Source organism: Lepidochelys kempii, chromosome 21 (assembly GCF_965140285.1).
Source record: "Lepidochelys kempii isolate rLepKem1 chromosome 21, rLepKem1.hap1, whole genome shotgun sequence".
Classification (NCBI taxonomy): domain Eukaryota; kingdom Metazoa; phylum Chordata; order Testudines; family Cheloniidae; genus Lepidochelys; species Lepidochelys kempii.
In genome coordinates this window covers 7979284-7996677 of record NC_136400.1, presented here as the reverse complement: position 1 = coordinate 7996677, position 17394 = coordinate 7979284, and the positions used below count along the sequence as shown (strand labels likewise).

General features: G+C 53.7%; 1 protein-coding gene across 7 annotated transcripts in view; it reads right to left on the bottom strand.

Moving 5' to 3' along the window:
- PLEKHA6 (pleckstrin homology domain containing A6) overlaps nucleotides 1-17394 on the bottom strand; it is a 139148-nt gene that overhangs the window by 10626 nt on the left and 111128 nt on the right. For all 7 annotated transcript variants that reach the window (XM_073320380.2, XM_073320382.2, XM_073320383.2 and 4 more), the window contains 11 exons: nucleotides 15732-15800; nucleotides 14201-14281; nucleotides 13350-13499; nucleotides 11931-12026; nucleotides 9598-9709; nucleotides 8766-8905; nucleotides 7609-7758; nucleotides 3709-3838; nucleotides 2381-2490; nucleotides 1370-1552; nucleotides 412-576 (listed from right to left, as the gene is read on the bottom strand). In XM_073320380.2, coding sequence (XP_073176481.1) covers nucleotides 412-576; nucleotides 1370-1552; nucleotides 2381-2490; nucleotides 3709-3838; nucleotides 7609-7758; nucleotides 8766-8905; nucleotides 9598-9709; nucleotides 11931-12026; nucleotides 13350-13499; nucleotides 14201-14281; nucleotides 15732-15800 — 1386 coding nt within the window. The remainder of the gene's footprint in view (nucleotides 1-411; nucleotides 577-1369; nucleotides 1553-2380; nucleotides 2491-3708; nucleotides 3839-7608; nucleotides 7759-8765; nucleotides 8906-9597; nucleotides 9710-11930; nucleotides 12027-13349; nucleotides 13500-14200; nucleotides 14282-15731; nucleotides 15801-17394) is intronic.

The window sequence follows — 17394 nt, the reverse complement described above, 5'->3', positions numbered from 1 at the left end:
GTCCCTTCTCCAGCACCCAGTCCCTCCTTCAGGGCTCACCCAGCCTGTTCCAGCACTCGTATATCACCTGTTCCTGCTCCAGCAACTCTCTGTAATCCAGAACCAGCACAACACTCATCCCTGGACCAGAGCCCACATGACACTCACCCTACACTGCATTCTTCTCTGCCCAGTGCCCAGCCCTGGTGTCTGCTCCAGCCCCCAGGCCCAGGAGATGGGACGTAAGGGCCTGGGCAACACAAACGCCAAGAGGGACCTGTCCCTTCAGCCCAGGCCCCATTTTCTCCCGCCTGCCCTGGGCCCACGTCAACTCAGAGGAGCTGTCTCCCCGCACCATGCACACGGTCTCCATAGCAACCTGCCCCCATTGCCATCCCTCAGGTGTGTTGCGCCAGTGGGGCCAGGCCTCACCTCCTTACTGATGTCAACGTCATAGTGCTGGGGCTCCAGCTCCATCTTGCGTAGCCGGGCGATCTCCTCCCTCGGCGTCTCGTAGACTTTGCCGGAGTCCTCGGTGCGTAGCGCTGCCTCCAGGTCGGAGATGTCCACCTCGTGGATGCTGCGGTGTCGGCACACCTGGAACGGGCCACAGAGCTGCCACCTAAGAGCCAGGTCGGTCCCCCAGCAGGGTCATGCCCCTGCTGGCTCACAAATGCAAGAGGTGGCTCTGTCTCGCTGGCCTTTTCCCCTCCACTTCCTCCCCCACTCCTCCAGAAACCCCAGGGTTTGTTCTGTCCGTCCATCTGTGCCCATCACCATAGCCTCAGAGCAACACCCACACCTACCTTCCCTGGGTAAGCACTTCCCTATGTCCCCATCTCTCACATCCTTCAAGCACCCCACCTTGGGCCCCACCGGCTCTGACTTCATGCCCCCAAACATCTGACTGCTGACCCATGGCAGGCCCCAGCCTTAGTAATAATTGTACCATCTGGTTCTTCTGCAGCACTTTCCATGAGAACATCTCAAGGTGCTTTTCAGAGAAAGACAGTATCGTTAGCCCTAATTCACAGATGGGAAAACTGAGGCATGGGGAGGGGAAGTGACTCGCCCACCCAGTGGACCAGTGGCAAAGCTGGGAAGAGAACCAGGTGTCCCAAGTCCCAGTTCAGTGCTCTGGCCACTAGACCACACTGCCTCCAGGCAAATCCAAACAGGGCCTTTCGGTCAGGGGAGGACTTGCAGTCCCAGATCTGAAAACCCTCTTTCTGGGAGACAGCAGGGACTAACCCACGCCAAGGGAGCTGGCCCAGAAACCCCAGAGGAGCCTGGGGACTGGACAAGCTCAGGGATGTTATTCTGAGGAAGGCCTGTGGCATAAATCCAAATTCCACCCCCAAACCTCACGACTGACATGGGAAGACCGTACCACTTTGTATGACGCGGGTGCCTTCGTGCTGGGAGCGTCTGGCTGCTGATTGGCCGGGAGCTGCAAACTCCGCCTTTTTTCCTTCATGGATCCACTTTGGTGGCGTTTCATTCGGTCAATCTGCTCCTCCACGCTCATTTTTGCCTTCATCTCATTGGAGAACACGGCGCTTTTTGGCCTCTCCTGGGGAGAATCCCAAAAGCCCCACGGTTACAGAAGGGCCTCAACATGGGTTGGGACCCTAGTGTCCCCCAGTAGTGGGTTCAGATGTGCTGCTCTCAACTTGCTGTCTAAGGGAAAGGCTTCTATGCTAGACAATTAGCATCTCAGCAGCTGTTCCTGGGAAACTCAGGGTGGGAAGAACATGGGGGGCTGGACTGAAGAGCATCAGTTGGAGCAGAGGAGTGCAGGGCTGGGCTAGCAGGGGGCCGTGGGTTGGGATTGAAGGGCACTGGCAGAGTGGTGCGTACTGGTGAAGGTGGGAGGGCAGGTCAGGAGAGAAGCGCCGTGGGTGGGACAGTGGCGAGGAGAAGCCTCGGCTCAGCTGTGAGGCAGCCAGGGAGGTGCAGACAGTCACTGAATTGGAGCTCAGACATTCAGACCAAGGTCAATAGCCGGGGGGAGGATTCCCAGGCCTTGCAGGGGCAGGCAGAGGCTAATCCGGTTAGTGAAGCCAGGGGGTTCTCCACAGGTGGTATTTCCTGCTAAAAGCTTCAAATGCCACCTCCTTGTGCCAACACAGCTCCTGTGCCCCTCTCCTGAATGCTCCAGGGAAGCTGGCAAATGGGCTGTGAGCCTGACACCTCCTATGGGCTTCCTTTATCTTATCCCACTCTCTTCCACCTCTGCACCAGTCCCACCTCCCCACAGCCCATTCCAGCACCCTGTACAGTCTCCCATCTCCTACCCCAGCCCTGATCCACACCCCTGCATCCCCTCCATTTCCTCCCAGGTCCCTGCACCCCATCCCAGGATCCCCAGTGACATGCAAAGCCGAGAGCCGCAGCCTACCCCGGAGGTCAGTCCATTGGCCATGTTGCTGGTGCTCCTCCTGACCACGCCTGAAGCGGGAGCCAAGTCCTCATCGGTGGGAGACTTGGTCCTTGGGGGAACGATACCAACTGGGGAGAAGCAGAAGAGAAGATAAATGCTTGAACCCAAATCAGCTGGCTGCTCACGGCACTGCAGGCCCAGAGGGTGGCTCCAGGGCCCCATGCTGGTTTGGGACATGGCAACAGCTCTCCTGAGCTGCAGGTTGCCTGGGTGGTTCACTGCTCCTTGCCCTCTCTCTACACTGCTCATCTTTGCTGGGTGCAGAGGATATGCTCCCACAGCCGCTGGTGGGGGGTGGCTACGTACTCACTGTGTACTCCGGGGAGTGTTACCGGGCCACTCGGCACTGGGAATGCATAAGGATGCATGGCCCATCCCTCATACCTTTCCCCTGAGTGTCTCACAGCCCCAGCACCCCAAGAGATTATTATTAACCCCATTTTACAGTGAGGGGAAACTGAGGCATGGAGCCAGAATCACAGAATATCAGGGTTGGAAGGGACCTCAGGAGGTCATCTAGTCCAACCCCCTGCTCAAAGCAGGACCAATCCCCAATTTTTGCCCCAGATCCCTAAATGGCCCCCTCAAGGATTGAACTCATAACCCTGGGTTTAGCAGGCCAATGCTCAAACCACTGTGCTATCCCTCCCCCCAAAGTAACATAGCCAGTCAGTGGCAGAGCCAGAAATAAAACCCAGGAGTCCTATCCTCCAACTGCCTGCTGGGATTACTAGATCAATGCAATCATACTGTGTGCTTCATATAGAGCATGCAGAGGAAGGGCTGGGAAGCTGATCTGTTAATGCACCAAAGAGCCCCCAGACAGCAGATGACATGGAGGCGCAGAGCCTCCTAACCCCACTGAAGGAGTATCCCCAGATGCAGAGGGACCTCGGCATCCTGGGGGCCTGGTGACAAGACCCTGACTCTCCCAGGTGTAATAGCCTCTACCCAGAGGGGCAGGAGGAAATATTAGAGTAATAGTCTCCTCCCAACTCACTCCCTCTCTTTCGGTAGCATGCTCCACTGGGCGCAAGCACATGGCCCCAGCGAGCTCTGAACCCAGCTTACTGCGTCCTCTTAATTGTGCTCTGCGCTCATAAGGTACCATGGATTTTGATAAGGAGATCCCCAGACCCAAAATCCAAGAGATGAAGCCTCCCTCAGGGGCCACCCAAAGCTTCTGCTGGCCAGTGCCTCCAGCCCTGATCTCCCCTTCTTGGACGTTATTTATGGTGACAGAGGAGCTGCTGCCCCCACTGAGATGGCGAGGCCATGGGAGGTACCTTTGTTGAGAGCCGCTTGCTTCTCAGCATCTGGCTCTTGCCTCGTCTGCGTGAGCCTGGCCTCTGTGGGAGGGATGGGGGCGGAGCTCCGATGAGCATCTTGCTTCTTCTGCTCAAAGCTGGACTTGGGCTGCGGAAAGAGAGTGGATTCGCTGGTGAGCAGCTGACCTGCTCAGGAGGAGCTGTTGGCAGGGCAGCTGGGGAGACACCCTGCCTTCAGACCTCTGCCACTCATTAGCCGGGGGACAGCAGACGCAAAGGACACACACACCGAAAAGACCAAAACACACACACACACGCACACGAACGAAATAGCAATCGGGAGAGGCACTTAGGCAGGTTTTCATTTTGATCAACACCCTTCGCCCCTCAGCCCAGACACGCTCAAAGCACGAGATCCAATCGTCTGGACAGAGAGAAAGGCAAAATCCAGGCTGGGCTTGGAGCTGCAGAGCCATAACCAGGCATGGTCTGGGACACCCCTTTCGCCAAAGTGTTGAAGGCTGGGGCTACGGGTAGATTGGGGTACGCTGTCCTGGCTTTGCCCCATCTCTCGGCAGGATCGTTACTGAACTAGTTTGTGCAGGACATTTTGCTCACCTTGTGAAATATGAGACACCTTTGCCCCGTGGTCAGACCCTTTGCTATTTTTCTTTTGGGTTTGGGAATGTGGAAGTAGTCTCCTGGGATCTGACCCAAAGCCCTTTGAAGTCAATGGAAAGATTCCCGCTGATTTCCACGGGCCGTGATCATCAGCCCGAGGTTGCTGACAGACAGCCTGAACTAACTCTCGTTAAAGTCTGTGGAAAGGCTCCCACTAACTCCAGCGGGATTTGGGTTGGGCTGCTGAGCTCCAGGCCCCACACCTTAACCACAGGGATGGTTAACCAAAGCTTATGTTTGTGTTGATCCATGAACTAGAGGTGGGAGATGCTCAAGTGATTTGGGCTCCTCAGGTTGGACGAGCCAGCAACTCTGGATCCTGCTCCCCAGTCTCTAAAGTTCATGAGTCTGCAAAGCAGGGACAGGAGGCTGCACGGATGAGCCATGTAAATCAGGTTCTGGCCACTACACCCTGAAGAGCAGCCGGGGCCTGGAGAAGGGTTCCTCTGTAGGTCTATTCCTCTACCCTCCTTCCCACAATGTCTGCAATGAACCTGCTCAAGTTCATCTTCCTCCTGCTTCCATTTCAGCTCAGACAACATTCCCTGTGGACAAGATCTGCTACAGTGTGTCAATGAATACAGCAGGAATGGGGGAGTGGGCAAGGTAGGCCATGGGTGTAGATGACATGGGATGGGTTGGAAGAATGAGCCAGCGGGGGTTGCAACCATTACATCAGCCACTTGCACTGAATCCCCTACTACCCTCAGCCCCAGCTTGGCACTTCCTTGCAGCTCATCTCCTTTCCAAGGGCCTCAGTCGGCTTCATGAGGGTCAGTTAAGCCTCGGAGCGGCCAGCATTCATAACGAGCGCATCTCAGAACATTGTCATCAAAAAACTCCCCAAATGAAAAAGGCTTCTTGACCGAAACAACCATTTTTTTGGAACATTTTCATTTTGGTCAAATCGTTTTCCTTTTTCAATGAAACATTTTGACCAAAAAGAAAAACAATTTCAAGGAAAAAATTCCAAGTGAAAATTTAAAAAAATTGAATTTCATTTTGGTGGGAATTTTTTTTAAAAAATTCTCTTTTTTTCTACTGGAGGATAACAAAAAAGTTTAAAAATAGGTTATTCCTTAATTCCTCTCTCTTTCTTTAAAAACAAAACAAACCCACCCCCTTCTTTACTTCAGTGGGGAAGGGAGGGAGAAAGTTTAAAAAGTGGGATTTATCCTCCCCCAACTAAACAAAACAATTTTTAATAAAAAAAAAAATTCCAGAAAATTTCAGGAAAAGTTTCAAACGAAATGGAAACATTGTTTCCTTTCAAATATTTGTACAAAATATTCTTATATTTTCCAGCCAGCTCTATTATTACCCCGTTAGACACGACTGGCCCCAACATACACAGCGAGCCAATGACAGAGCTGGGGACAGAACTCAAGAGTCCGGGATCCCCCACAGTCCACTGTGGTTCTTATTTAAGAATCCCCTTTCATGACATGAAAGGCTGAAGCCACAAGAAACGTTAAATATTGCAAAGACATCCTGTGATAAAATTAAATAGGCCACATTTATCCCCTGGCTTCAACGGGCTCACGCCAGTAAATATTCCTGCCCAATATTTCCATGGCAAGGCAAATTCTCAAATAACTTTGCCTTGGGTAAACTGCACCCTTCCCAAAAAAGAGATTGCACATGCAACCAGGGAACTGTTTGCATGTTTTCAACAGCTGACTGCAAGCTCAGATAGCTGTTTGCACACATAGCCACCTATTTTACATGTGCAGCTGCATGCGGGTCAAATCTGCATGTGCAAAAAGTTGTCTTCCTGCCCGTTTGCATTTATACATGCAACCTCTGTATGCACAAATCACCTATCTGCACTCACAATTAACTAGCTCGTTCATGCTGTTACTTGATGGTGCATGTGCATTGTACTGCATGCCCAAGTATCCATCCACACACACTAGCATGCCTTTCGCACATGTGAGATCACTTGGCTGCATGAATGCTTGTGCTTTTTTTGTGCGAGTGAGTATTTCGAATTTTACACGTGGGTATAAATCAGGAGTAACGCACCCGAACTTAATGCAGTTATGCTGGCGTGAGATCAGAATCAGGCCCTGTACAATTAGTTCGCTACAGCCGAGTGCTTGTTTGCAGATGACAACTGGAAGTGCAATTATCCAGGCTGGAGTAAAGAAAGCCAGAGGGAGAATGGAAGAGAAAAGCAAACAGGAACCAGGCTGCTCAGCATGTGACGCTGCATATTTGAGTCTCCTCTCCTACTGGTGTCAGTCAGAAATTGGCTACTCACATCAATGGTGTTACGTTGGACCAAGCAAGAATCACAGTGAGGCCAGCAAGAGGCCCTGGAATTCTCCCTCTATCCCGCTGTGTGGTGGGCTCATAATGGTTGCATCCCTGCACCCAGGCTTTTACGGCATCCTAGTGACCGGCATAGTATCCCCTTTTCCACACTGAGATGAGACTGGCTTTAAGGGTGTTTCAGAGCATTTGCCTTTGAGCATCAGTCACCTCAGTTCAAATGGATCCAGCAGCAGTTTAGCTTAACGGCCTTACCAGAAACAGGCTTGAGTGCCCTCTCTGGGCAAAGTTTTATGGACCATTGATTTCCCTGGACAGTAAGAATAGTCTGCTCTTGCATGGCGAGTGTCACTATGCACTGATCTCAAAGGAGGGCATCATTACCCCTGTTGGGCATATGGGGAAACCGAGGCACAGAGTAAGGCAGTGATTTGCTCATGGTCAGTTGCACAGCTGGGAATAGATCCTGGGTCCAGGCCAGTGCCCTATTCTTTAGACAATGCTGCCTGCCAATAAGCCATTAAGGGGACAGAGCTCACTAAGTTCCCCAAAGGGGGAGGGATTCTAGTTACAGTGCCCACCTTAAAATGCCTGCATAAATCTAGAATTCAATACAAGTATTTCCTGTTTGACAGGGCCTGGCTGCAGAGAGGGCTCAAGCATGGCCTCTGACCCTGGGAAAGCCCCTGCCCGTGCTGGGGGTCTGGATGCCCGGAGTGTGCCATGCTTCTCCAGCTTGGCCGAGGGCAGTCACGGAGCTAAGCCCCTGCCTGTCTGTTCCCTGGGGCAGCTTGCTCCCCATACCTCTCCAGCGTTTGCTGCTGTAGGGAGAGGGTCAGCTCTGCTTTGCCCCCTCCCAGCTATCCCCGTGGCTCTCCCCTTAGCTGGCTTCGGTTCCCAGTGGGGGATGGGGATACTGTGTGCTGCTGGATGCCGAGGTCCGCTCTGGAGGCGCTTGGATACCTGTCCCCTCTTCGCCTCGCCGCTTTGCTGCCAGGAAGGGGAGTTAGGGTACGGCCAGAAGCGGCTCTCGCTAGGGAGTGGAGGAACAGTTGGAGGAGACTCCAGAGGGACATACGATTTGGGCAGGGGAGGTCGAGGCGGGCCTGGTTCCTGGGGCAGAGAGGAAGCCAAAGTGTTAGGCGCAACAGCAGAAAAACTGAGAGAATAGGAAGGAAAAGACAGTTAGCAAGAGACTGAGACAAACGAAGGCACTGAGCCCAGGGCGAGGGCAGCTGGAGCCCAGACAGTACCGCTGGTCCCTCCCCATCCAGGGTGAGCACTCGCTCTGGGACCCAGCAATTCCAACTCGCCCCATTAGCCTAGGGCCCAGACCCACACATCCAGCACCCCCTGCTATGTCACAGCTCTCAACAGAGGGACCACTTACCTGGATGTCATGTGTTTATGCCAATGGGAGCCTGGCAGAGTAACCCCACCCTGCTGCTGTGAATGCGCCCCCAGGAGAAAGGACAAGTAGGTCCACTTACCCAGCCCTGGCCATTCTTCCCATTTTCTGAGGCTGGGCGCTTGCCCTTTGGTTCAGCTTCACAGTGAATCTTTGGTACCAGCTGGGCAGACAGCAGCAAATGAGAAGCCCCACAAAACAAGCCGAACCACAGAGCAGAGCATAACTCTCTGGCTTAGGTTTGAGTTTCTCCCTCTCTACCTAGAAAATGTCCAACGTGCCCAACACCGTGGCATCTAGGCACTGTTGTGGTTTTGTCTGATGGGCTCCAACGAAAGCCAGACTCAAACCCAAACTAGGAGAGTAGAGCACAATGGGCTGAACTAAAACCCTGGTTCTCCACGCCCCAGGACTTCAGAGCCTCCGGACCCAAGTCTGCACCCAAAATGTGCATGTCCCACCCTCCCCCAATCTTCCCAATGGGCCAAACCAAAGCCCCAGGTCCAAACCCACCTTCACTTTGACCCTGACTTGTGCGGCCTGATCCCAGCTCTAGTTAGAACCCACAGTTCACGCTGTTCTCCCGGCCATCGGATGAGAAAGCCGGGAGTGACACCTGCTGGTGCAAAGAGAATCTCAAGAGGAGAAAAGCCAGGGACACTTCCTGCCCCGGGCTACTATTCTAGCCCCACGCAACAGCGGCTCCACTCACCTCGCCTGCCCCTTGCTTGGTGGGCGATCCCTGAGAGCCTGACGCCAGGGAGAAAGGGCTCAGTGGGCTAGTGAGGCCGGCTGAGCTCAAGGGGCTAGCGGGGCTGTTGGAGCTGTAGGTTCCCGAAGGGCCAGCGGCCACTGCGGAGAAACAAGAGAGGAGAGAGCGGAAGTGAGCGTGCAGCTCATTCACACTGAGCAAGGGGGGGGGGTGGCACAGCAGGGAAGGGGCCAGTGAACCAGGGCCCGGGGCTTCTGAGCGGCATTCAACGCCAGGCCAGAGGCCAATGTGCCCAGGGTGGTCGTTGCACGGTCTTCTCTCTCTCCTGGACTTATCAAGAGCAAGCAGCAGACACCTTCGGGCAGAAGCAGCAGAGGGACGTCCAGAGAACCGGCAGGGATGTCTAGAGAGGCGTGTGATGTACAGAAACTACAGGTACCTGCCATAGGGACCCTGCCAGATACCATGGCCACCAGCGGGACTGCGTTTAATGCGGCACTGGGGCTGCAACCCACATCCTTTTGCTCCAAAAAAAAAAAAAACCTCACAGAGCCCTTGCTGTCCGATTCTCCATTAGCCTTAGGGCTCCTGCCCTCTGCGGGCTGCAGCCACAGGACAGCGAGGTGATGGCAGAGCCGGGAGTGGGCCTGGAATGCCGCCGAGCGCCAGGTGCATGTGGCATTCTGAGCCAATACAAAGCAGTGTGACTGTGTCAACAGGGAGGAGGACAGGTGCATTGAGACACCCGGGCAGCCAGCGGCATCTAGCTCTGCGGCCGGGGAAAGGGAGGGAGTGGCAGGCCCATGCCGGGTAGGGAGGAGTCAGCGCTCACCTCTGTGTTTGGCAGTGTCCGTGCCCCGGGAGGGGTTGTTCTTCCTCAGCCCCTCCATCACGTCCTGGATGCGCCAGATCTCCTTCTGGATTTGCCGGTTGAGCATTTCGTTCTGGAAGGGCCGAGGTGTGGCGAGTCAGAGCAGCTGGCAGGCGCCGCACCGCACTTCGCAGCCAGCCACCCCGAGCCACAGGGGCGTGGCACGGCCCAGCTAACCTGCCCTCTGAGGCGAGGTCTATGTGACAGCCACAACAGCTGCCTAGCTACGGAGCTGCAGCTGTGCCACTGTACCGTGGGTGCTTGCTACAGCAATGGAAGAGGTTTTCCTGTCGCCGTAGTTAATCTACCCCGCCGAGAAGCTGTAGCAGGGGGAATTTGTCTGTCCACCTAGTGTTGTCTATACTGGGGCTTAGGTTGGCATGACAACCTCTTTCAGGGGTGTGAATTTTTACACCCCCCGAGGAAAGTAGCTAGGCGACTTAAGTGTTGGATGCAGGCCAGGCCTGGCTGACCCTGTGTCCCTGTGCTCATCGCCCGACAGTAAAAAGACCCAGCACCTCCTCCCGCCCACTAATACCGTAGCACCAACCCGTGGGGCCTTCACTCTGAGTTCACTCCGAGGGAGCTCCCAGTGCCATCACTGAGGGGGATGTCTGAGCAAGGAGCGGGACCTGCAGGGATTTGGCCCCAGGAGTCACTGGAAGGTGGCATGAGCAAGGACTGAATAATGAGGGGCTTTGCAGGGGAAGCTGGCCCCAGCATGACTGGAGCACACAATAGGCTCGTTCACCAGGGCACTGGCAAGGCAGGCCAGGACTACCGACCTCTCCCTCCCACCGTCTGGTGTCACAGACAAAGGGGGCCTGCAGTAGAACACTGCCTCAGAATCAGTCACCTGCTCGGAAAATGAACAGCTAGGGTGGGATCCACAAAGGTATTTCGGCACCTAACTCCCACTGAAATCAATGGGAGTTAGGCACCTCAATCCCCACCTCAATGTTTATCTTGCAAAGATTCCTCCATGCTGCTGCCAGGGCATTTCTATAGCAGCAGGTGACAATTATCCTGTGAATTCATCCCTCCTGGTAACCCTGGGCCTTTCCCAAGAGCAGCGTATTAACGAGAGCTTCGTTTCAGAACAGCAGAGGGTAAGTGCCATCTAGTGGCGTGAGTCCTGGGGCACTTAGAACTCCTGTGCTGTAATCCCAGCTCTGCCACTGACTGGCTCAGTGGTCTTAAGCGAGTTGCGTTTTTGCTGTGCCTTGCCTTCCCCCTCGGCCACATGGGGATAACACTGCTTACCCAGCGGGGCAGCTGCGAAGACGGGCTGGGTAATATTGGCATGGCGCTCTGTTTAAGTGTTATATCACAGCAACTGCTACCTTAGAGCGAGGGACGTTAATGCCCAGTTTACCTTGGCTCCATCTCTGAAGCAGACAGACCCCAATAAATACATTATTGGAACGGAAGAGTGAGTAATTACCCACAAAGGCAGAGCTTGCTTAATATAGAGGTAAAGGCGAAGCTTGAAGAGGCTGAGCTAGGATTATATCCCAGTCGAGTTTAGTTTTCAAAGGAGCAGGGTTTAGTCTAGGATGACTGACATGGTTCAAGCAGAAGGAAGGAAGGTTACTGGGTTGGCTTTAGAAAGATAGTTTTGGATGGGGTGTACTTTGACCTTGCTTTGGGCAGATCCTGTTGAATATCTATCCCCATGTCATTAGTCAATCCCAAGTCATTTTTAGGGGTCAAATTCTGCTCAATGTTACATAGTGTGATTATGGAGTAATGAGTACTGAATTCAATGGAATTACTCTGGATTTATGAGAACTTGACTCTATTTTCAGAACCATGTGTGCAAATGACTGTGCGTAAACTCCACGCGGATTTGCGTTCCTAATTTGCACAGGCAGTTACTGAGCTTGTACATGTAATCCCAGTAATTGCACGACCACTTGTGCATCTAACTGGCCATTTACTGCACAAATAGCATGGCACAGTCATGATAATTGTGCACACAAAAACACGTGCTTGTTTTTGCACATGAAGGTTTCTGAAAAGCAGGTCCTGAAGTTGTGACTTAAACCCAAAGAACTCCAAGTGATGGGCTCTTAGGGCTAGAATTTACTCTTATTTACACCAATTTTACAGAGGAGAACTCTACTGACCTCAATGGAGTTACTCCTGATTTACATCAGAGCAGAATCAGGCCCCAGTGAACTGGTCTAGCTGCCCAGAATGGCTGAGATCTCCATTTCCGTGCACCCCGCCAGATCCCAGGCTGCTTGGATTCACTAGCACTGGCCTGAAAGGGCACGGTCCCATTCTCTCACCTGGATATCCAAGTTCAGCTGTTCCCACAGGTCATCGTGCAGGGCTGACACCTCGCCCTCCAAGTTCTCATACTCTATGGTGCTGTTGGCCAAGGCCTGTAGGAATTTCCAAACATTTCCATCAGAAAATCAATTAGTCTGTCTGTGTCCATGGCGGGCACAGGGAATATATGCCAGCACACAGCCCTCACCAGCCTGCCAGAGCCAGGATGGGCTGCTAAGAGGGGGATCCTCACCTTGGAGAAAGAGGCACTTGGGCAGCGGGTGGGCCCTGGCATGCGTGTAGTAGCACGGGGCTGAGTATGGGGCTAGGATACGGTCAGCAAGGCCATAGCCCATACCCTCTGCGAGCGGATGCTCAACCCATTCTCCAGGGACAAGCTTACTCTTCGTTTGTTTTAGCTGTTTGTTGGAAATACCAGGCCTGGCTGTGAATGGCACTGAGCCAGGGGGCATATCAGGGGAAGGCAACAGAAAATGGTTTGGGGGATTTGTTCACAGGGAACAGCAGACAGTGGGGGAGGTGATCCATGGAGAGATGGTGGCAATAGTGGATTAGGCAGGATGTAATGACAGGTGTCATCTGTACAGAATGACCCCCTGGGTAGACAGGGAATTGTGGCCATCTCTTATCTGCAGTTACTTGGGAGCTGGCAGGACTGGTGCTGGAAGCAAAGGGAAGCAAGTGATGACTGTATTGCATCATTAGGGATCAGGGGTTGGAAGGCAAAACAGGAGTGCAGAAAAGCAAGGAATGCAAACTGCAAGTGGGAACCCAAAATATTGCTCCCTGGCATGCACCCCAACTCGGTGCTGGAGGGGTTAATAGTTTTTGTCCCTGTACGAGATGCTTTGGCTCGTCTCAGTTCCCAGTGGGATGATGGGATTTGCCCCCCCTTTTTTAATGAAAGAAAAAGAGAAGGGGGTGATGCACAGACAAAGGAGAGGAAAGCGGAGAAGAGATTTATCCCCCCAGGCTGAGGTGGTAGAGACATTCCCCCCTCCAGCACCAGCAAGGTCCATGCTTGCTGCCCTGCCAAGTGGGCAGCATGCAGACCAGGATCTATGCCGGGGCAGCTGCTCCCCTCAGAAGCAGAACAGTGGGGGTGCATGGCACTGCGTGAGTTAAAATTGCACGGCACTTTGCGGCCCAGGGAACATGGGCCTCTTCCTGCATCCCATCCTCCCCAAAGTTAAGAAGTACCCAAGCGTGTAGCGCCCCATCCAACCCATTGATATAGTGCAAGGCCTCTCTAGTGACTTGAGGACCACTGGCCCTTACCATGTCATTTTTTCACTTTCAGGCAGGGCACAGGGGAAATTGAAGCACTGGGCCAGTTTGGGTCCCCATGACACCCCCAGAAGGAGGAGGGGACCCCAGCAGTCTCATGGACTGGCAGGTAGAGGAGAGTCTGTTACCGTGCTGGCCTGGGACAGCTCCACCCGGATGTTGATCAGCTGGTTCTGGAGGGATTCCTTCTTGTGCAGCAGCTTCTCAGGGTAGGCTGGCTGGCTCCCGAACATCTCCAGCTCTTGGTGGGTCCCCATCAGGGCGCTCTCAAGACTCTCCTAATGGTAGGGAAAGATGGTAATTAAACCCTCATCACCTCCCTCCCCTCGTACGCGCAAAGCACTCGGCGTTGGCAAGCCCGGAGGTTGGCATCTGAAAGGGCCAATTTGCAGCAGAATGGTCTGTGGGTAACCATGCTCCCGTCTTGATCAATGCCAGCGGGTAAGCATATCTGGCTGACCTGGGGATGGGGCTGCAGGCAGCCAGCAATGCCCAGCCCTGCAAGCAGGGAGGTTGGTCATCACAGGGTTAAGGCACTGGCCTGGGACTCAGGAGATCTGGGTTCATTTCCCAGCCCTGCCCCAGTCTCCCTGTGACCTCAGGCAAGTCACTTGGCCCCTCTGCGCCTCCATTCCCTATCTGCAACGTGGGCAGAACACTTGCCCTCTTGCCAGGTGGTGTCAGGAGTGGACCGTAATTACCATATGAGGCACTCTGTCACTACCGTGATGGGGGCCAAGTGAGAACTGAAAGCAGCTAGCACTGTGTAACTGCCCGGGCAGAAATACCCACCCTGGCGGGAGGCCTGTGCATGCTTCATCCACCCACCATGGGGGATGGCGTAGGGATCCCTGCAAACAGCTACAACCCTGCTACTGGTGAAGTGTTCACCAACAGAAGACACGGCTAGCCCCAGCACCTGGGTGCCCCCACGGTGGTAGGAACCAGCCTGCTCCAGTCCCCTCCCTCAGCCACTTACCTTCTCTGCTCGGAGCTGCTGCACCAGCCTGTCCTGCTCCCTCACCACTTTGTTTTGCTCACACAGTTTTCCCAGTAGCTTCTGTCCTCGGGCAAGGAAAGAAAAGGGGAAGGTGGGGAGAATGAAGAGCAAGGGCCACTGGGGTCCAAGGTGTAAAGGTGCATGGGGACATCAGATCAGGCACGAAGCTGGCCTAGCCAGTAACAACCACTTCCAGGCTCTGGGTTGCAATGCTGCCTGGTATGTGTGAAGCTTCCCCATTCCTGTCTTGAGATCACTTTGGGCAAACAAGGGAGAGGTCTGGGTATTTTAATAGCATTTGATCAGCTGGAAACTAAGGCAGTTCAGGGCAGGTTGGAAGGCTGGGTCTCCCCCACTCCACGCATCTCCCCACACCCCAGGGTGCTGTATGACCTCTGCACCTCTGATTATTGATCGGCCAATGTACCACCCGTCTGAGGCCCGACTGCGGGGAGTCCACCGCAACGGGGAGTGCTGAGCCGCACAGGGATGGGGATTGCACCTCTTCCCAGCCCCATTCCCCTGGAGCCCTTCAGCGTGGAAGCCCTTCCTTGGCTTTTACCATGGGCCTCAGAGCCCTGATGCCAAGCCAGCTGTGGATAATTGACAGGAGAGAGGAGATAGGGTCTGTTCTGCCATTGCGCCATGGTGCACAGTTAAGGATGGAGAAGGCTCATTATGGTAGATCAGCGAGTCTGTATCTTCACCTGGGCAGGGCACAGATCCAAACTCTGATCCCACTCAGGTCAGTGGCTCCCAGTGATTTGATTGGGAAGAGGATTTGGCACCCAGTCCACCTGACAGCAGTTTAGCACCTGATACATCTTCCATGACGCTAGCTTATAGCCCAGAGACTCTACAGTATCTCATTTCTAGTCTTCATTCAGTGGGCCTCTTCCCCTTTTCCCCAGCTCAGAAGCAGATGGGTCAGTCACACTTGGCAGCACAGAAAATGAGAAGTCAGTAGGATCCACTGGGTTTCCTAGGAACCGAGTTTCATTTCCAAGGTGACTTATCAGGCCACAGATATAGGACAAGACCCCTCTAGCAACTAGAGGGGTCACTGTCTATTTACCACGTCATTGTGTCACAGGTGGGCAGGGGACAGGGGAAATCCCTTTGGGATCTGCACAGTGGGGACCTGCAGCAACCTGCCATCTTCCAGGGGACATTTACTACGCAAATACCCACGCAGGTAACACACAAGCCCAGCAGACAGGAAGCACACACAATTACACAGCACGAGCGATACACGCACAGCAGGAGGGAGGGAGGCAGTGGAAAGGAAGCTGAGAACTAGAGAGGACAAGCAAGCAACACGAGTGAGCGACAGAAATGATACTGATCGTGCCCGCGTCTTTCTAGCTCTGCTCTGAGAGAGGATGTTCGTCCAATGATAAATAGCCTCACAGAAAGAGGCAGGGGAAGGCATAGCTGCTGCGGGGCGGAGGATGGGTGGGTGACAGCAGGGGGGCAGGGCGGACAAGCAAGCAGAGAGCGTGGCTCTTACATCAGTGTCTTGCTCGCTTATCTTGTAGGCGTGCAGAGTCTCTCTGTAGGCCTCTGGGAAGGGAGACACCTGCAACAACAGGAACCAGTCACTGCTGCTCCCTCCTGCGGGGAGCACATCACGACAAGCCTCTTGGGAGAGCTGAAGTGGCTGCTGGAGCCCTTGGTGAGAAAGGTTTCCAGCCCAACCGTCCCCCTTTCCCTACCGATCGAGTCCTCTTTCCCCACAACACTTAGCATGGGGTGCAATGATGAGGGGTGAAGGGCGTGCACGTGCAGTGCATTGGCCTTCAGTGATTAGAAGGATGACCCAGTTCCCCAGAGTCAGGCCAGTGATGGGCTCTGATGGTGACTTAGAAATGCCTCCTCAGTATACAGTTAGTCCTGGAGAAGCCAAGAAAGCACGCACTTCCATGTACAAACCAAGAGAGAACTGCCAAGCAAATGCTCCTTTCCCAGCCACTTCAGCAAAGGATTTCCAATATTTAACCACATCTGGGGCCTGGATTTGTAAACAGGTTAGACGCGGCCTTGTGAACAATGGTAATTAGCCACCTGCACGTGCAGTTACCCCGTTTCCATTCACAGCCAGAGGAGCTTGGTGTGCAAATCGGTGTGGTGCCTTTGTGGGTGCCATCGTGCACGAAACTGCTTTCACAATGTGCCTCAGTTTCTCAGAACGAAGCTGTTCTAGATGAGCGGGGGCTCCTCAAAATGCGAGAGCTCTAAAGAAAGGCCGGGCCTTGCCTGCCCTTGTAACATAGGAGGGTGCTGGGGTGCACGTGTGCTTAGGAGGAGCTAAAGACTCAGCATGTAGCTTACAAGAGGCAAGAAGAAATAGCTGAATAAGGTCCCAGAGTGCCCCTTTCATGGCAGGCTGAGACAAGCTGATCGTCACCGGAGTGGTGGGCTAAGGGGTAGCGACCAACAGCAAACCAAAAGAAACAGCTGCTGCAGTCACTAGGGGACACTGCACCGACATTCCCCACTGAGGGCTTACTTTCAGTGAGATGCTGGTGTTAGGCTCTTTATTTGGGGTCTTTCTATTTTAGCTCCCCAACTTTTTACTCCAACCATTTTACAGATGGGAAAACTAAGGCAGAGAGCTAAAGGCACAACATTTTAAAAAATGGCCACTCATTTTGGGTGCCTCAAGCTTTGGGTGTCCAACTAGAGACATTATGGGCCTGATTTGCACAAGGTGCTGAGCACCCACCATTTCCACTGACTTCAACTGATTGGTGGGTGCCAGCACCTCTGAAACGCTGGCCTACGGTGTCTCAAGTGGGGCACCAAAGTCAGTGGGCACGTCTGAAAACGTTTACTCTAAAGAACTTTTCCTTCCCTTGGAAAACTAGAGTAATGGTGATTCCCCAGGGCGACGCACAGGATGCACGGAGACCTCAAATCAGTGTCTAAGAGGTGAAAGGTCTACAATAAGAGCATGGGATTATTACTGTGATACGGCAAGGGACCACCACGACAACCCACAGCTGCAAATAGGTCCTGACCCTATGTTGAGCTCAGCATGCTGCAGGATTTGGCCCAAGGGACCCTGCTGTCTCAGAGCAGGACAGGAGAGCCAGTGAGAGACTTCTTTTGCGTTCCAGGCTTGTATTCAATCCTCCATGACTGCACCATCCGTCCCAGCCGGGGGCATGTTC